Source organism: Rhododendron vialii, chromosome 8a, assembly GCF_030253575.1.
Source record: "Rhododendron vialii isolate Sample 1 chromosome 8a, ASM3025357v1".
Lineage (NCBI taxonomy): Eukaryota > Viridiplantae > Streptophyta > Magnoliopsida > Ericales > Ericaceae > Rhododendron > Rhododendron vialii.
In genome coordinates, this window is record NC_080564.1 from 1754999 (window position 1) to 1775428 (window position 20430).

Consider the following 20430-nt stretch of genomic DNA (forward strand, 5'->3'; position numbering starts at 1 on the left):
AAAGTTGAGAATGCTACAAGTTTTCTCGTAATTGAACACATATAAAGTTACACGAAAATTGATTTTTCCATCATTTCCATACAATTGAACGCGGCCTTTCCTTTCTTTTCTTTTCCATTCCAAACAAGCCCCTTAGCTTCTTCTACACGTGGCTCACAGGAAGCATGTTACCTACGTTTGAAAGCATGGTCTTCTCCACACCGAAACCAGTTCCGAGACAGTTTCCCCTCCCTTCTCTCTCCTCCCTCCCTCACTCTCCAGGCAATGGCGTTGCTCGGCGACGACGGCCGTGGCTACGAGCTCGCTCGGAAGCTCGACAGCCACGGCGTGTGGCGGTCGTGGCTCGGCGACTCACTCTACCCCAGCTTCGTCATCTTCCTGTCGTCGCCCTCCTCATGGGAAGCCTTCATGAGAGCCGACGATTCCAAATCTAGGGCTCAAATCCAACTCCAACTCAGAGCTCGTGCCCTCCTCTTTGACAAAGCCTCCGTCTCTCTCTTCCTGTCTTCTTCCTCTTCTTCTTCGACCCCGGTTTCCAAGCTCAATCCAAACTGTTCGTCTCTCTCTCTCTCTGTGATTGAGAACATCTAATTTAGGTAACTGACGTTTGCTTTGAAATTGATGCGATTTGATCAGATTTGCAGTTGCATGGGGACGATGTCTACTTCACTTTGGAAGATTATGCGCAAGAGAGAGACGGCGTTGTTGCTACGAAGACGGCGGCGGCGTCTAAGGTTTGATCTGAATAATTGAATGGATTTTGTTACTCTGCTGACATTTTATTTTTAGGCTCCGTTTGTTCCCTTTGTTTGGGCGTAAAATATTTTCCGATAAAATGTTTTACCGTGTTTGGTTGTGTGAAAAAAAGGAAAATATTTTACATGTAAAATATTTTTCATTAATTGAATGAAAATGACTTACCCTTAAATTTTCCGTAACTTATTTTCCGAAATAAACCCGCTGCCTTCTATTGCAATTATCGCTGCTCAGTTTTCTCGATCGTCAGTTCTAGCCCACGTTCAACTCTAATATTTTCAAATCTTTCTACCGTTTAAGGCACTTCCTCCCTCTCTACACTATTTTGTTGATTTCTGAAAATATCTTTCAAGTACCAACCAAATACCGAAAAATAAAAGTTAGAAGTTTGTTTCCTGAAAAAATATTTTACATGGAAAATATTTTACATTGTAAAACATTTTACATCAAAACAAACAAAGCCTTAGTTCAAGTTCGACAAATTCATGTGTCTAGCATTTTTAGGATGCTACAATAAATTTTAGGAATGTGATTTTCATGTTGGGAATTAGGTTTTGGAGGGTTTTTTTTTTCTCTCTCTTTCTTTCTTGCAAGGTACAGTCTACTACCAAGGGTGGTAGCCTAGTAGTTCATGGCTTACAGCTTACTCCCACGCAGTGGCGGACCTTGGTGTTAGTATAAAACAGTAAAGAATCAACACATGAGCAACAGTTCTTTCTAGAATTTCTTAGTATCTCTTCATACTTAACCTATGAGCTACAGTTCTAACACTTGGAATTTACATTAGTAGTGTGACACATATTTTTTACGGTGGGAAGAAGAATTTCATAAAAAAAGGATAGTGAATGTCTTCCATCACTTTTACTTAGTATGGTATTGTTTCTTTCAAGTGCACTTACAACAAAATTCTTCGAGGTGTACATGCCTTACAATAATATTTTGAAGTGAAGATATAGGCCATTCATATGATTACTAGAATGGAGTGTGTTGAGAAAAGAAATGTGTAAAATTTATTGATAAAAAAAGAAGCTTAATAAATATTTGGTTACGAAAATTTAGTGCAATTTTATAGGACATAATCATTATTTTAAGACTATACTATCAAAGTAATTTGGAAAAGTTAAACCCCAAGGAATTGGTCTTGTGGTTAAAGCCTGAGACTTAATAGTTTGTTGCCTCTTATGGTCTTAGGTTTGAAATATTCTAGGTACTATCAACTCTTCTGAGAAGGACAGTTCCCCTGGTAGTGGAAGGTGGGTTTGATCACTAAAGATCAATTAAGGCCTGAGACTTAGTGGTTTGTTGCCTCTTATGGTCTTGGGTTCGAAATATTCTAGGTACTATCAACTCTTATGAGGATAGTTCCCTTGGTAGTGGAAGGTGGGTTTGATCACTAGAGATCACTTGAGATGAACGTAAGTTGGTGTGAACACTCTGGAATATCACACACACAAAAAATTATTCTGGAGAATTGAGTGGGGGCACGTGCCTCCATGGGACCCTTAATGGGTCCGCCCCTGCTCCCAAGTGATTTAGGTGGTTAAGAGGTTCAAGGTTCTAGTCATGCTATCGATTCTGCCTCGAACTTTGCCCTCCTATGAAACCTGGCTATGTTCCACTAGGTCTTAGTGGGCGGTATAAGCTATGGCTCTTTTGTCTCTTTCGGGGCCCACCGCGGCTCAGAATCCCTATGGTCCACATCCAAGAGAGGGCTCTTGGACTGCTATGTTTGGTCGCCCCTTCCTCCATCCTTTAGACATAGGAAAAGAAGGTATAGTCAAGTGGTTGGTTAAGAGTTTTGTGTGGAGCACTGTGTGTGCTCAATATGACGTGACAATCAGTTGGTACAGGAGCAACTCCAGGATTTAATTTCAGCAATGACAAAAACATGAATAAATTTTTTGTGTATATAGCTCGATATTAAATCAACGGAGTATACATCTTGGTTGAAAATTTGTTGGGCATTGTTTACTTTGTTTTGTTGAGCTATATTATCTCCTCACAATTTTAAGTGGATTTTATTTGCTTGGGCTATGGATGAATGATTCAGTGCCGACAATATTAAGAAAAATCAATTTGTATGTAATAAATAAAAAAAAAATTCCTGAATCGGAGGCGGGGCAATGCCCCTCTTTTTGGACCGAAGGCTCGCTTATGCGGGCCGATCCGGGCGGAAGACATTGTGAGGTGGGGAGTTTGGCTGGGGCGGAACATTTGTTAAAAGATAAAAGATAAGATAATGCAGGTGTCCTATGATGAGCTCAACGAGAACATAAATCTCGTGTGGAATTGAACATATGGGGAGCCGCCCATGAGTTGGTATTATTGGGTATCTAAGCTCATAGAAGCATTGCTTTGGTGGTAGTGCCGAAAATTGAATTAGAGAGGTAATGGGAAGGCAATACACTAGAACGATATGAAACAAAGAATACTTTTGGTACTCGTGGAGGACTCTTTCTTATTGAAATGAAACACTCCGGTTGTGTTTGAAATTTTTCATGGGAGGATGGATCCTATGACATATGCTAGAATCCTTACCCTTATCAGAAAAGAAAGGTCAGGTTGGTCCAATCGTTAGCGATTCATTCAGGAGAAATACCTTCCTCAAAGTAGGGTACTTGCCAGGTGGCCTCCATCCGTGTGGCGTCTTAAGGAACCTTTTTGTGGCACATCAGGATCGTGGCATAAGGACAAACCACGTAAGCATAGGGCCCCTGACTTTCAAGGATAATGTTCTTTTCCGCTTACATAGTATTTGGGATTTTTTTTTTCTAGTTCTAACTACTATAAGCTTGTTGGCGTATACCTCAACAGGGAGTCAGGAAGTAAACATTTTAAGCTTCTAGGGAGTATTTTTTTGGTCCGATCTCATGAAGCGTGTACTTGCAAATGCAATATATCAATTTTTTTTGGTATAGATGTTCATTTTTATTTCACAACCTCCTATGACGGTATTTCTGGTTGTTCATTTGTTTGGGGTCCCTGGTAGAGCTTCTGCCATATGCGTGTTTCTTGTAATAATTTTGTAATATAGATTTGTTTGTTGTTGCTTCTTTTTCCATCAACATTCGTACCTATATGAGATTGTATCTTTCGGTACTCAACAGTTTGTAAATTTGACATACTGTTATTTGGTAGGCAATATCATTGATGTAGGTCATTGAGAAGCAAATATTTTTAGCCATTAGCCTGTAATACATGGTACTGAACAGCAAAATATGGTGCCACAATGGTTGTTTTGAATGTCTGTTTGAACATGAGCCATTTTTGGTGGAGATGTGCTTTTTTCCCTTGAAAATGGTTGCATTTGACTGCATTCCCCTGAAAATGGTTGCCTATGACAAAATTTTCAGCTCCCAACTAAAGCAGGCATCAGTACTGGATCAAGGTATGGTGAAAAAGATACGGATGTTATGTCCCAGAAATTTAGGCATGATGAATTGCCAGAAACATGGTACGCTCATTTTTTCGAGAAGTATAGAGCTACTAAACCATATAGGTTATCAATTGTGGACCGGGAAACAGACAGACGCACACCTGAGCAGATGTGTACCTATCTCAGAATTCTTGACAAGCATAAGAGAAGACGAGTAGCATTTAAAGAAGATGAAATCAATGGTTTTGGTAATCGCATGCCGGAAAATGCGTCAAACATGCTCCAAAACTCAGCTATAATAGACAGTGATGCAATTGACGACGAGACCTATCTTTTCCCTGAAATGATGTTTCCGTTGAACTGTGTCCCTGATAGTGCGCTTCCATCCACAATCCGAGTCCAAGAAAACCATAAAGTGGAGTTTAATGGTGTTCTTGATACCTTACCCCAAGTTATGACTAGGAACCCTATTATGATTGAGAGGCTTGGTATTCGACCAGAATTACTTGGCATGGAACAGAGAGGAAATCAACGACGTGGAAGAAATGGATCTGAAGGAAACAAGAAACTTCTTGGTCAAGAACAAGCGTCAGAGTTGACTAGAAAGGTAATAGCTCGTATGCTATCAAATGTGGGGTTTGAAGCTTCCTCAGAAGTCTCAATGGAGGTTTTATCTCAGTTGCTGAGCTGTCATATGTCTAAGCTAGGCCATATCTTGAAAGTCCTTGCTGATAGTTACAGAAAACAGTGCTCAGCCGTTGAACTACTAAAGATGTTTCTTCAAACAGCGGGGTATAGGTATGTGGAGTACTTTTTACATCATATGCTTGAAGTGTTTGGTTTGGTTTTTATTTCCCTTCTTGTTTACCACTATTGATTTAAAGTTTCTTAATATAGGAGGATGGGTCTATGAAGGTTGACAATAAGTGGCTTAGAAACACCTGCAATAAATATGGGAACTTTGGGAAGCAGTTAACTAGAATGCTTGGATTGAGATAGGACCCTGTTCTAGTCTAGAAGCCTTGTCGCTTTTGCTCCTTAATTGCCTTGTAGGGATATGCGCTGTTCAAACTTCTGCTATTTATTGATATTCAGTGCTTTTTTGTGCTCTTTTATGTTTATGTGTGCGTGCGCGAGCACATGTGAATTACTTAGCTTGTGCACAGATTTATTCCCTTGTCTAACCGATTTTGCCTTTCCATCAGTAGCAATCTTGGGCCTTTGGCAGAGCTTGTGAAGGATAGTACCAGGAATTCTCAGCAACATTCTCAGCAACAAATGCAGGTTATCCAGTCACAGATGCAATCACATCAACAGGCTTCCCTTCGACAATCTCAGCATGTATGTCCACCTACTTTTCTTTCCTTTAATAGTTTGCGAGGGATCTTTTCCCAAATTTGCAAAATGTTTCTGTTGGCCCTCCAATTAATGTATTTTCCTAGGCATATGGAGAATGGTGCCCCTTTTAACTTGAAAAGTCCCTTTTAGGCCCTCTGTGTCATGAGTATCTCTCAGATGTTAATATGATGAACTCCAACAATTTCACATATTAATTATTACATAATAGCATCTATCCTATTGATGAAATTTGTACAAAGACATGAAATGCCATTTATTGATTACTTGATCATAAGAGGACTTTAGTTATATTTTATTATTTAGTTCAATTATGCAAATGAGGAAAAGGATTAAGAAAGACTGACATGGATTTTTGATTTTCTTTCTTATTATCATAAAGCTATAAATATTTTGCCGCACACAATCCCACCCCCCCCCCCCCCCCCCCCCCCCCCCCCCCGCTTCCCCACTTCCCCAGCCACCCACCTAAAAAGAAAAGAAAAATAGAGAAAATCTGAAAAAAATAAGGGATCCGGGCCTATTCTTGATCCTCGAGTTATTGTCTTTTCCTTGCTTTTGCATAGTGTTGTTAATTCGGGAGTCAGCAGAGTCTGGGTAATCCTGGCATGTTTTCTTGCCAAGACCAAATAACATTTTATGTCATGGCGACATCAGTGGAAAAGTCTCATTTGCACTTGAAAGACTCGACTGTTACATTATAGCTAGACTAAGGATGTAGCTTCCAGTTATTAGACACATTATTGACTGCACTTCCCATTTATAACACAAAAGTTGCAGGAGGGATTTGGAATATGTTACTCTTAATTTGGCAGATACCGGGACTTTACCATAAGTCACATTGACGAGATAACTTCTCTGGTGAATCTACAGATACAAAGACAAATGCATCCCCAGATGCAGCCACAGCAGCAGCAGCAGATGGTTCACCCCCAAAACCTGGCTTTCCAGCAACAGCAACTTATGCGAAGGCGCCAACAAGTCAATCCTCGCCCTGGCATGAACGTAAATATGGAGAATGTTAGACCCCTTGTGGAAGTCAAGCTCGAGAACCCGTCCGAATTCCCGATGGATAGTAATCCCTTCGGCACAATGAACGCTAGACATCCTCAAATGCAACAGTTTCGGCAACAGCAGCAAATTGCTGCGTTGTCAAATTTCCATCCTCAGCCCACTACTCAGTTTAGGCAATTGGCTTCCGCTCAAATTCCTCAAGTTCAGACACCGTAAGACTATTTGTTGAATGGCTTTTGAGTAATGGATTACGTTGGAAGTTGTTTTACGAGAATCTGAATTTTCTTGTTTTGATACAGGAATATGAGCACTGTTAGGGCTCAACCCGTGAAGGTCGAAGGCTTTCAGGAATTGATGGGTGGGGATGCTTCACTAAAGCATGATTCAGAGGAAAATAAGTTGACTTCTCCTTCAAAGTAAATGGTGCACGGACTGATTGAAAATTTTACCGATATTAACATCCAGGTTACCCTTGTACCAATAATGCACTTCTGTTCTCCAAATTTTCGGGCTGGGTGTTGTAGATATTAGCTTCTCTTTTTGTATTGTTCTTTAGTTTAAATTATGTGTATATCACGGATGAAAGGATGCCTTCCTTCCGGAAGGTGGAACCTTTTCCTGCTATTTTTCATTATTATATACGTTAGGTGAACCTGTTTTGTTGTAGTTTCTTGTTTATATGGTTGATGATGAATCTTTTATTGGAAAAAGACAATGTTTGGTGAATAGTCGTCATAGATATATTACTGGGTTCACTCTGAATAGTACCTTTTTTAAAATTGTTTTTCCCTATTTGGTTGCTGTTCAAATTCATTTTCGATTTGAGTAGGGAAATGCATGCGGCATGTATGCATTGTTTTTGCGTGCATATAATCTTCAGCTAGCACATAAATCCACTGACATGTTGTCAGATATATCTGTCGAATATGACAAGTTGTTTTGGTAATTAGACTTAACTTCTGTATGGTTTGGTCTGAAAAGACAAAAACACTTAAGCCCGTATGGTTAATAAGATGAAATTTCAAGATTAGACAAATAAATTGGGACAGAGGGAGTATTCTTTCATTTAAGTTTGTTATAAGCTCAAATTAGCTAAAATTGACAAGAAAAAATATATGTTGTGTTTATATGTGTGCATACATATAGATACACTTATTTTTGAATTTAATAATAAAAATAGATGGGTCCCATGCTGCGATTCTCCTAGGGCCAGCCATGTTTCACTGGTTTGGTACCATTTGCACAAAATCAAAATTAGAAGATTGATTTAAACTCATCTTATTTTTCAATGCAAATCAAATGGCTTGGATAAAGTAGCAAAGTTTGGCAAATGGTCAAAGTTGATGCAAACTTGCACCAAGAATGGGATTGTCAATATTTGCCATTGAATTTCCATAGGGTGTAGAAGGTCCTGCCATCCTTGATGCCAAACTTTGGCTTACGACGGTGGACTTGCTCGTAGAATGTAATCTGGTGTTGTTCTGTATGACATGCTATGATAGTGTACTTCTGTGTGACATGCTATGATAGTGAACTGAACCAATCATTGCTGTTGGCCAAGTGGGTTTGGCCTAAACCTCAGTTTAAATTATATTTTCCTTGCCAGCAACTCTTGGGACCATCTTAGTCTATACGCGTAAACGTGTGAAAGGGCTGTAGAGATTAGTATGAGATGCGCGCAAGCCGACCCAGTACAACCTGGCATTCCCCCAAAAAAAGAAAAGAATAAATACATCGAAAACCCCATCCCAAACAGTTAGCCAAATAGAAGGTTAAAAGATAAGTAAATACTCCATCCGTCCATTTTTAAATGTTTCGCTTCGTAACTCCGATTTATTAAGAAAATATCATCATTACATATTTCACATCAATTTTTACATCCACTTTACCTATTTATCCTTTATGGAGACATTATCATTACACTTTTACTTACTAACTTTTCAAAAAAAATTACTTTTAGGGGCAAAATGAAAAATGTACCAACTTTTACCCACTAACTTTTTAGAATGGACACTTATTAAGGGACAACCCAAAATGAAATACTGGACTTTAAAAAGGAAAAAATGGACACTTATTAAGGAATAACCCAAAATAAAATACTGGACTTTAAAAAGAGGACGGAGGGAGTACTATTTTTGTTCTTACAGATTTTTTTGTATATAAATTGAACGAATGAGATGGAACATTAAGGACCAGGATATAGCTCGTCTGGAGAAATAGAAAACTCTCGTTGAATTCATAGGTTGCAACATAGCATCAACGAATCCATAAATTTTCACATCAACCCCTTCGAAATTTCTGCTGAGTATTGTTGATGTGTTGAATATGAATGCCTTCAGCTTTGTTTGAAATAGAACTCAATCTTGACTCTTATGGTTTTCGAGATACTGGACAAAGTAATCCAAATACTGATCATGCAGGACCTTGTCACCAAACAGGGAACTCATTGCTTTTGCTCTCTCCCTGTAAATGCTTCCCTTTTCCTTATCCACCATAACCAACCTGATCGACTCAGCCACTGAGTTCCTTGTAAACGACCCGTCACCCTCATCTCTCGGCACCTCAATCCCAAACTCATGCCCTTCCATTATCCTTGCATTCAAACATTGATCCAATACAAGGGGAAGCATAATAAGTGGCAACCCAAATCGGATTCCCTCTCCACTTGAACTCCACCCACAGTGAGTCAAGAACCCTCCAACTGAGTCATGACTCAGTATCCTGAGTTGAGGCGCCCAATTCTTCCACACAATTCCTCGATGTTTTGTTCGCTCCTCAAACCCGTGTAGCAACGTGAATGAGTCTGCCTCGGTCAACCCGACTGGCTTCCTCAGCACCCAAAAAAAGGGCAAACCAGATAGCTCCAGTCCAAGAGCCAACTCAGTGAGTTCGTCCGGACGCAATGCAACCTCGCTCCCTAGAGCTACGTATACCACAGACGCAATGTTTTGCTTATTTAGCCACTCACTGATTGAAACCCACGTGTCGTTCGAGTCGCCTCCGGGTTCTTCCACTGAAGGTGGCATTAAGCCCAATGGAATAATCGGTTTCTGGTGGAGCTCTTCCAACAAGGTCAACCAATTGGGTTCGAATTCTCTACAGTGTCGGATCGCCAGTACATCGCAACCCGTAATAGTGCACCCAGCACGATAAAAATCCTCAACCCCAGAAGCATTCTCTTGTTCCGAACTGGTTTTGAACGTTCGCTTGATCTCGTAGTCGTGATAAGCTGCTTTAGTTGGAAACGTGATCCACTTGGGTGGCACCGTGAATTGTTCCGGATCTGTCGGCCGCATGACAGAATTATCGAGCATCGAGGCCGACGGGCCAAAGAATGCGAGGAACCAAGCGTTGATAATCAAAAAGAAGGCCTGTGAAATACCGAGTTTGCCCGCAATTGGGGGTAACCAGTGAGGGACGAAATCGTAAATGATCCAGTGAGGAGACTCGGTTTCGAGGAATCGAGCCAACTCGGGCTCTAGACCGTCGAAGGCCTTTTTGAGGTAGTGGACATCGTCGGGGGGGACGTCCATGGTGGCTTCGGCATTTTCCGGGAGCTGGTCGACGCGAGGGAGAGAGATGGGGACGAAAGTGATGAGAGAGGAGAGATGTGGAGGGAGTTTTGGCAAGCGGTTGAGGTTTCTAGGAGTTGAGAGGTAGGAGATTTTGTGACCCTTTTGGGCTATGAATTTTGCCAAGTCTAGGTATGGGATCATGTGACCGAAAGCTAGCCATGGGAACATTGCTACATGCAGTTTTTTCCCATTGCCGGCCGTGGTTTTGCTAATTGCTATTAGCTGTTTGTTTGAGGTGGTCTGGTTTACAATCCACACCACTAATCTATATAGAGCTGTATCTTTTGATAAATCACGTGTCAGTGTCAGTTTATTGTGCACTTCGACTAATCGTGAAGGCGTGTTTGATAACAGATTTCGTTTTGGAGAGATTCATAATGAGGTGGGATTAGGATTGTGATTGATAATGAGGTGAGATTATTATTGAGGAGATGAATCTTTTATTCATGTTTGTTTTGGACAGAATTAGATTGTAGGATTGTGAATAATATGTTTGTTTTGGATAGGATAGGATATGATTGTAAACAAAATTTTCTTTCCAACCTTAATCCCATGGGATAGGATTGTTAATACCAACCCCCTATGGGATGGGTAATCCTATGGATTTGTGAGATTCGTAATCTCCTGATATTATCAATCCTGAGGTTTTTGCCAACACCAAACAAGAATTTAAAAGCTCCCATAGGACTCACAATCTCACAATCCTATCCCAAGCTCCAATCTTGCTATCAAACAAATCCTGAGAGATTAATTCTACTGTCCACTTGTAAAGGCCCAATTAAGTTAGAGCAAAGCTTTGTATGTACTGACCCAAATGAGTTATATGTTGTCGTATCTTTTGTAGCCATATAATTGTATCGGCATTGCATCTTTTATTACTATATAAATGTAAAGAAAGTGATAGTCTATTTGTCTGTAGTAGTAGTATTCAGTGAACTCGTCCATCGAGTGCCCTCGTTGGGAGTCCTACTTCAACAATGTCCAACATTTAAATTCTTCTCGGTGCTCCTAGAAACGTACTCCTAATAAATCACACATTAAACGATTATGATCGTCCGAGTAAAATTCCAAATGAATCGCACATGAACTGCACAGTGCAAGAATTAGCGTGCAAAAAAAAAAAAAAACTGAATCCTAAGCCCAAAATATATGCACATGTTTTAAAATTTACACACAAACAATGGTGCAGAGAGAGATTTAAAAAAAAGAAGAGAGTGAATAGGTTGTTTATAGCAACACAGCTGTTTGATAAAGATTTTGAGAAAAAAAAACTTTAGGGTTAAGTGGGGAGAGATAGATAGAGAAATGAGAGTAATTGTGAAACCGTGAAGTTGTCCTACATTGGTGGGACAATTGAAAATGAAGTACGTACGTACTAGTATATAATGAATGAGAGAATTTATTGAAAATCATGCTAAGAGAAGGTGAAAGGTTCTGCACTTCTGGAGGCAAAATTAACGAACTCAGATTCTTGAGTACTTTTTTTCTTTTTGGTGCTTTAAGCGTATGGTGTGGGGATACCTCCTATGTTGCAAAAAAAAAAAAAGGGTATTGTTTTTACATATAATGAGGCTTGAAAAAGATGAAACTTTCACATGCGAGAGCTAGGCAAAGACGACAGAGAAAACAACTAGGAGAAGATGGCAATTCAACATCACATTTTAGCGGATAAAAAAATAAAAAATAAAATCCCATTGTAGGAGTACTAGTTAGAAGATTTTCGACAAGAGCTCTTAGCTATATAGGTTCATAAAAAGAGAGATTTGGTTTCTCTTTCAGAATTGGATCATTTACCGTCCTTAATTTGAATTGGACGGGACCGTCCCAAATCGAGTTCGTCCATTACAGTAATGAACGGTTCGAAATTGCTCAGAGACTCTTATCGGTAAGAGTTGATTTTTAACGAATGATTCAAATTTTGTGTGTCCCGTCCCGTCCAAAACTTGAGCTGGAGATTATCCGAACCTTTTTTATTGTCTAGGAGCTTGTTATGTTGCCACCCCTTGAAAATGGAGTGGCCGACACTTGTTGTTTTTATTAAAGAGAGAGAGAAGAGAGATGTCACGTATCTCAAAAAGAAAAAAAAAACAATTCATCAATCAAGAATACGTTACTCCTTAGGATAAGCTTGTGGTCCTATAACGTAAGATTTGTTTGACTATGGCGGTGTTAAAATATTTTTTCCCCGGCGAAAATAAATGTTTCACTCAACTCGATGATAACGGATATATCGAGAAAAAAAAAATCATAATTAGGAGATAGATCCCATATATATTGGCACCTATGTCCAAGTTAATCTTCTGGGTTACATGACCACTGACAAAAGAAACAGATAGAGAGAGAAAAACCTTCCACATAATCCTCTAAAACATCTCTTGTCGAGATAGACAGGCCGAATGTGTTTTACAGGAAACCGCACTATAGGATTTCCCAATCCTTGAAATCGTGCACAAGATACTCTTTGATGTTGAATTTCCTTTGATCCAAATTGCAACCCCTTTGTCTTGAACAAATTCCCCACCTCCAATTGTCACGCTTTCGATTTTTATCATAAATATAAAAGATTTTTCATAAATAAATCCTCACGATATTTCCTACGATACCCAAAGGATTACCTCATTCTCAATCCTGTAACAATACTTCCAAGTTCACAAAGTTCTAAAATGTTACAACATCGGCTCCACGGCCGCAAATTAATATAAGTATCAAATTTCGACAGAGGATCAAGGGTTACAATATTCCAAGTCAAAAGAATTACAATTTAGTTACAAATACATCTTTCAAAGTAAATTTACAAAGATGGATAAGCAACTTCTTTGGTTAGCTTTCAAAAATGATGTCCATACTCCAAGCACTCCACACATGCAACCTATGGTTCCGGATTTGCACTTGAAAATAATATAAGGCTTGAGCTACACTAGCTCAGTAGAAAAGTCTAACCAAACTCTATATGTAAATGAGCTAAATGAAAGAACAAATGATGGGAAATCAAATGACAACGAATGTAAGCACAACTTATCATGGTCAAAGTGTCCAACTATCACCAATCCTTCTTCTTAACACACCCTTATATTCTATTCATTTCATTCGTGTCTCAATAATTCGAATCATCAAAGTGTCTGAGCCGAAATTTCTGCTGGGTTAGTTATAGGACCCCGATATCTCCTGCCAAGCACCCGCCTTGAAGGTTAGGCCTTGAGTGTTCACTATAAGCATTAGCTCCTACCGGGCTATTTTTGGGACCTCAATATCCCCTGCCAGGCATCCACCCGCCGATGGGCCCGAGTGTTTGCGCGTCATTCACATACTCAAATGTATCATTCGTGTTTCAACGGACAACAACTTACATTTCACATTTCTTTGTTCAATGAGTTCATTCTAGTCCACTGGATACCACTCTAAGTGTGAAACAAGTAACGCTCTTTAAAACACTTGAAAGAATGCATAAACAAATCCATTAGAGTTGATGAGAAGCTTCACAAAGTGATTTGGAAGAACGCAGGAAAAGCTGCTCATAGACACTGTAGCAGCTCAATCACTTACCTACCGGTGAATGAGTCCTACTGGTAGGAGAGGGAAATTTTGCACTTGTCCTACCGGTAGGTGATGGTTCCTACCGGAAGAAACTGAAAACAGAAAGGCCAACAATTTTCACGAAACAACTTTGTACTTGTCTTACCGCTAGGTGGATGAGTACGTTTGAGCTGCTGTAGTACGTTTAAGCTGGTTGTAGGAAAATTTCTCATTTGTCCTACCGGTAGATAGAGTGTTTTTCAGGTGATTTTGACAGGATTTTTAGATTTTGATACAATCTCAATATCAACCAATACAAGCTTAAAGATGACACAAGAATACTCAAATAACATATAAAGAGAGGTAGAATTTTCTACCTTGAGTATCCAAGCCGAAACCGAAGAGATTGAGCAAGCCCTAACTTTCAGAATCCAAACCGAACAAAATACACTGAACCAAGCTCTATCCAACGAGATACGAGCTCTAATACGCAAATAGAAGATGGAGTTGAGGTTGATTGTTGTGAGTTTTGAGTTTGGAGATGAGTTTTTGGATGAGAGAGACGAAGAGAGCCGAGAGAGAGCGTGAGAGACCGAGAGATGGCCGGAGAGAGGAGGAAATGAGAAAGTTTTTCCCCGGCACACACATATACACACATGCACAATATACACTAACACCCATATTTTTCACATTCTTGCACATTTAACCTCCACATCCATATTTACGTCATTTTCACCCTTTTTCTCAATTATAAACATTAAAATTAAATAAAGACAATTACGGGTCCCTACACCAATTAGGAACAGTATTAATATCAAACACCAAATTAATTTGAGCCTTCTCACCATAGGAAATATTGTTTCATTAAACACTGTAGGGGAGGCAAATGGTCGATAGTTTGACCCCAAACAAATTGTTGGCCACCCCACTAACACAGCGACACGTGGCATCCTGAGGCGAACACACGTAGGAAGCCATGAGGGGAAGTGTGTGCGGGTGGTGCCGCATAGGCGATGGGGACATGACCAGAGTATATTCACAGTTCACATGTGCCACCCGCATGGCAGACTTGGGCTAGAGAGAGAGTGCCTAGCTAGGAGAAAGTCTGCCCCCATCGCTCTGTAACCAAACCTAACACGTACGTTTTGCGTCCAACAGTCGAGATAAAGGTTATGTTGTTTGCACAAGGTGCAACTAACCTTATTTTCATAATACCAAAAAGAAATTGAAGAAATGGTTTGGTTACAGCTAGCCATTCATACCTTCTTTAAGAGCCAATGACTTTGGCATTCGTGAAAAATAAAAACTATATTAAAGATTGTAGTCAAGGTGAGATTCAAGAAGATGGGTGGAAAAATATGTAGTACGTATTTCTTTCTGCAGTATTCATTCAACAATCTTGGCTTCAACATCCTCTCTTTAGAGAACTGAGACCAGTTTTGTTAGTAGAATACATACAGATTTATCTTCTTTTCTGAAACATTCACCATGCAAATTGCATTTTTCTCTTTCGGCCTTAAACCGACTAGGATACGTGTACGTTTATCTTCTTTCTCTTTCTAAAATCTTCCGCAAGTAATGCTCATGAACAAACGATTGGCTTTTATAACCTCCCTTTGTTTTCATTGCAGTGTAGAAGAATCGGAACCCTGGTGAATCTCTGTAATTTTGAAGATGCTGAGCAACCCAGTCTATGTATTGTTCATGTTGGATCTCTAGCTCTATCCCTGTAAATTCTTCCCCTATGCTCATTCATTAACAAACTCAATTATTCCAACATTTAGAAGGCCAAATAGAAGGTTTGAGACTATTTTTGTTTTTTGAAATTTCGTGTAAACACATTCAAATGATGAGTTGGAACATTTAGGACCAGGACATGTTGGGGAAAAATAAAATCCAAACGGCGAATTTCCAGCGAACAGTTTAATTGATATTGATAATACAAACTGTAACTACAAAATACATAAACAGAATGGAACACATAAAGCGAACTGAATCCTATCTTTCACACAGTTTCTTTGAAACAAATTCGCCGCAAACAGAGGTGCGGAGGTTGCACCGGCTAGAACCACTACATATAAAATACCACTATAAGTTGCCTTGGCGAACTAAACTCTATCTGCCTCTCTCTCACAGAAGAACAATATCTAATTACGACTTGATGGAATCTAAAACTACGTGACCATCAAGTTGTACTTGCCCAACACCGAAATGGGAACGATCAATATATTCACCAAGGTGAGACCCTTAAGCTGCTGGTTCATTCAATTGGAGGAAAAATCGCTGGAATAAAGTGCTGTAATAAACCTAACATCAGGGGGTTCTTAAGAAGCGACAACTATTATTAGACCTTTGAGGTGCTTCGTTCAGATACAATGAACCAAAGAGGGTCTGTTCGGTTGTTTCGGTAGACCCTCCGAATACCCACCTTATTCACCTGAAAATTTCCAAAAGGATTTACCTCCTTAAATTGCAACATCACAGCACTTTATGCATAAATTGTTATATCATTATGAATTTCAATACACAACAGAACTCAATCTCAGCCCCTATGGTTTTCAAGATACTGGACAAAGTTATCCAAATACTGATCATGCAGGAGTTTGTCACTAAACAATGAACTCATCTCTTTTGCTCTCTCCCTGTAAATGCTACCCTTTTCCTTAGCCACCATAACCAACGTGATCGACTCGGCCACTGAGTTCCTCGTAAACAACCCGTCCGCCTCATCTCTTGGTACCTCAATCCCAACCTTATGCTCTTCCATTAACCTTGCATTTAAACCTTGATCCAACACAAGGGGAAGCATAATAAGTGGCAACCCAAATCGGACTCCCTCTACGATTGAACTCCACCCACAGTGAGTTAAGAATCCTCCAACTGAGTCATGATTCAGAATCCTGAGTTGAGGCGCCCAATTCTTCCACACAATTCCGCGATGTTTCGTTCGCTCCTCGAACCCGTCTGGCAACATGAACGAGTCTGCCTCGGTCGACCCGGATGGCTTCCTCAGCACCCAGAAAAAGGGCAAACGAGAGAGCTCCAGCCCAAGAGCCAATTCAGTGAGTTCGTCCGGACTCAGCGCAACCTCGCTCCCGAGAGCTACATAAACTACATACCCAATGGTTTGCTTATTTAGCCACTCACTGATTGAAACCCACGTGTCATTCTTTGAGTCGTCGCTGCTCGATTCTTCCACCAAAGGTGGCATTAATCCCAACGGAATAATCGGTTTCCCGTGGAGCTCTTCCAGTAGGGTCAACCAATTGGGTTCAAACTCTCTGCAGTGTCTGATCGCCAGTGCATCGCAGCCGGTGATAATGCACCCGACACGATAAAAATCCTCAATCCCAGAAGCATTCTGGGGTTCTGAGCCAGTTTTGAACGTTCGCTTTATCTCGTAGGCGCGATAAGCTGCTTTAGTAGGAAACGTGATCCACTTGGGTGGCACTAAGAATTGCTCCGGATCCGTCAGCTGCAGGACAGAATTGTCGAGCATCGCCGCCGACGGGCCGAAGAATGCGAGGAACCAGGCGTTGATAATTGAAAAGAAGGCGCGCGAAATACCGAGTTTGCCCGCGATCGGGGGCAACCAATGAGGGGCAAAATCGTAAATGATCCAGTCAGGAGACTCGGTTTCGAGGAACCGAGCCAACTCCGTCTCGAGACCGTCGAAGGCCTTTTTGAGGTAGTGGACGTCGTCGGGGTGCACGTCCATGGTGGCTTCGGCATTTTCCGGGAGCTGGTCAACGCGGGGGAGAGAGATGGGGACGAAAGTGATGAGAGAGTTGAGATGAGGAGGGAGTTTTGGCAAGCGGGTGAGGTTTCTAGGGGTGGAGAGGTAGGAGATTTTGTGTCCCTTTTGGGCTATGAATTTGGCTAAGTCAAGGAATGGGATCATGTGACCGAAAGCTAGCCATGGGAACATTGCTACATGCAGTTTTTTCCCATCTCCGGCCATGGCTAATTTTGCTGTTTTGCTTGAGGGTGTCGTCTGGTTCACAATGCTTGATCACCAACAAATATTAAGGTTTTAAAGATACAGAACAGAGATCGACCCTAGCTTAAGAGTGAAAGATTCGAATTCGTGAATGAAGAAGATGTGAGAGAATATCAGAATAATATATAGCACTAGTACAGTAATTGTTTGTTTGAGAAATTTTTCAGTGCCGGGTTGGTACATGAGTTGCCCGCTGGGTGCATCCGGACCGTCTATTTCGATTTTGAACAGCTCGGATTTGGAGAAAGAACAATGAGAGAGAAACAGAAAAGAGAGAGTGGTGGGGTGAGAGAAGATAGATGATTTTAATCTGAGCCATTCAACACACTTTTAAATGGCCCGGATAACTGCTCGGACACCATATTGACACGGCCACGTAATACCCATCCATTACCAAAAAATTTCTGTGTCTCTGGAGTATTCATGCAACTATCTTGTATAAACAAATCACCTTGGATTATTAAAACTACAACTTGGATTATTAAAACTACAACATGGAAATCACCTTGGATTATTAAAACTACAACATGAAAAGGAGTGCGGATTATAAAATTACTCCTCTAATAATCCATGTCAGGTCATTTTTGTCTAACTTGTTGTCCACACATAAAAGATGAGATTGACAACAACACTAATGGTGTGTTTGGGTTTGGATTTGGATTTGAATTTTTTTTTGAAAAATAGCAAGAGTAATAAGTGGAAAGAGATAGAAAGAGAAATTTTGAAAGTAGAAAAAATATAGAGAGTATATTTTGAAAAGCGAAAAGAACAATGCATAAATAAATGAAGAACACTTTTCTTGGGATTTACTCTTAAATTATAAAGCTCATTGTTCTTTTTCACGCAATAAAACGTGTTTTGTACATGTGGATGCATGCCGATATCCGATCGATCTCCTTTCTAACGTGAATGACAAAATGAACATCTCAAATTAAACTGCAGATCCTAGAAGAAATAAATACAGAACCCTTTTTTGTGCCCTGAGTTACAACGTGACTCTGTGTTAGTATTTGGATTTAACCTTTCGTTTCTTATTTGAACAGAAAAATATACAACAGAGTACTCAACGCTTGTGAATCTGTCTATGGTTTTGAAGATGCTCAACAAAGTTGTCTATGTATTGTTCGTGTCGGATCTTGTCACCAAATAAAACTCTCATATCTCTAGCTTTATTCCTGTAAGTTTGTCCCTTGTCCTGAATCATGACCAACTGAATTGAGTCAGCTACCGAGTTCCTCCCCAACGATCCGTTTCGATCATCTCTTGGTATTTCTACTCCCACTTGATTTTTCTCAAAAATCCTTGCATTCAGCCCTTGCTCAACCATAAAAGGCAACATAATAAGTGGATGCCCAAACTGAAGACCCTCAATAATCGAACTCCAACCGCAATGAGTCAAGAATCCACCCACCGAGTCATGGGCTAGTATCCTAAGTTGAGGCACCCAACTTGTCCACACGACTCCACGGCCTTTAATTCGGTCCTCAAACCCATCTGGCAGTTGCACCGGGTCAGACTCGGTGGAGCCAGGTAGGTTTCTGAGAGCCCAAAGGAAGGGCAATTCAGATAGCTCTAACCCAAGAGCCAACTCAGTGAGTGTTTCTTGACTCAGTGCCAACTCACTTCCGAGTCCCACGTAAACCACCGATCCCTTTGTTTGTCCATCTAGCCAGCCTTTGATTGAAACCCACGGGTCGTTTGTGTCAAGGCTATCTTGCACCGAGGGGGGCATTAGTCCAACTGGTAAAACAGTCCTTTTATTTAGCTCTTGGAGAATTTTCAACCAATCAGGTTCGAACTCTTCGCAGTCGCGCGTGGCGAGCACTTCACACCCGATAATTGCCGATCCGAGGCGATACGTGTCCAACACATCCGCGGTGATATTCTGGGCACCCTCTACAATCCACTTGATCTCGTAGTACCGGTGGGCTAAGTTGGAATTAGACGGGACCCACTTAGGCGGGACCATGTAATCTTCTAACTTTGTACGTGGATCAGAACCGTCTATCATGTTGGTCGACGGTCCCAAAAAGGCCAAAAACCAGGCGTTGACCGCGTTGAAAAAGCCACGTGATATACCGAGCTTGGCCGCGATCGGGGGTAACCAATAAGGGGCAAAATCGTAAATAATCCAATCAGGATTTGAAGTTTGTAAGAACTGAGTCAACCCGGGCTCGAGACCGTCGAAGGCCTTCTTGAGGAAGTGGACCTTTTCGGAGGGGACGTCAGAGGTAGCCTCGGCGTTTTCTGGCAGGCCATCGACGGCGGGTAATGGGAGTTTTACTAAGGCGATCGCTGGGGCTAAATTCAGAGGGAGTTTTGGCAACCGTTCAATGTTTCTTGGGGTTGATAGGAAGGAAATTTTGTGACCCCTTTTAGCGATGCGTTTGGCGAGTTCTAAGAACGGAATCATGTGACCGAAGGCTAACCATGGGAATACCACAATGTGTAGCTTACCATCACTAGCCATGGTATTTAGTGGTTTTCGTGACTCGAACATCGTATGGTCCAAGTGTGTGAGAAATTCTTAAAATCGTCTGTCTGATAACTGGTAGATATTTTATTTTTACGGATAGGAAGCAAAAACGGTAAATTTTGGAGGAGAGAATGATGTATAATTCCGAATTGAAGTATTTTGTATAGTTGACGGAATGGATTTATATGTGATGAATTTGGAAACGAAGTTATGAGGATACGTTTATGGGTTATCGGTTTTTGAAAATGAACATTATTAATTTATTATGACTTCATTTATCTGTTTCGTAACGGTACTAATTCTCTGAGATTTATTTTACTTCAATATTAAAGTGGTAAATTAAAGACGTTCATATAGTAGTTAT

General features: G+C 40.5%; 4 protein-coding genes across 5 annotated transcripts; 1 reads left to right on the top strand and 3 right to left on the bottom strand.

Annotated features, from left to right (window-relative positions):
• Window positions 1–171: 171 nt before the first annotated feature.
• On the top strand, window positions 172–7281 carry LOC131298271 (uncharacterized). Of its 2 annotated transcripts, none has more exons than XM_058323638.1 (6): window positions 172–553; window positions 637–734; window positions 4110–4930; window positions 5341–5473; window positions 6362–6714; window positions 6802–7281. In XM_058323638.1, the coding sequence occupies exons 1-6, from the start codon at window positions 265–267 to the stop codon at window positions 6920–6922; spliced, it is 1815 nt and encodes a 604-aa protein (XP_058179621.1). In that variant the 5' UTR covers window positions 172–264; the 3' UTR covers window positions 6923–7281. The 2 variants fall into 2 exon arrangements, with proteins under 2 accessions (XP_058179621.1, XP_058179620.1); XM_058323637.1 differs by having other exon boundaries at window positions 186–553; window positions 5338–5473.
• Window positions 7282–8473: 1192 nt separating this feature from the next.
• LOC131298280 (putative UDP-rhamnose:rhamnosyltransferase 1) lies at window positions 8474–10622 on the bottom strand. The gene has a single exon (XM_058323651.1). It carries the CDS (start codon window positions 10243–10245, stop codon window positions 8860–8862), a length of 1386 nt encoding a protein of 461 aa, XP_058179634.1. The 5' UTR covers window positions 10246–10622; the 3' UTR covers window positions 8474–8859.
• A 4876-nt stretch (window positions 10623–15498) lies between these two features.
• On the bottom strand, window positions 15499–17694 carry LOC131298281 (putative UDP-rhamnose:rhamnosyltransferase 1). Its single transcript, XM_058323652.1, has one exon. The coding sequence runs from the start codon at window positions 17549–17551 to the stop codon at window positions 16133–16135; it is 1419 nt and encodes a 472-aa protein (XP_058179635.1). The 5' UTR covers window positions 17552–17694; the 3' UTR covers window positions 15499–16132.
• Window positions 17695–18471: 777 nt separating this feature from the next.
• LOC131298282 (putative UDP-rhamnose:rhamnosyltransferase 1) lies at window positions 18472–20218 on the bottom strand. Its single transcript, XM_058323653.1, has one exon. It carries the CDS (start codon window positions 20088–20090, stop codon window positions 18654–18656), a length of 1437 nt encoding a protein of 478 aa, XP_058179636.1. The 5' UTR covers window positions 20091–20218; the 3' UTR covers window positions 18472–18653.
• Between the last annotated feature and the right edge of the window lie 212 nt (window positions 20219–20430).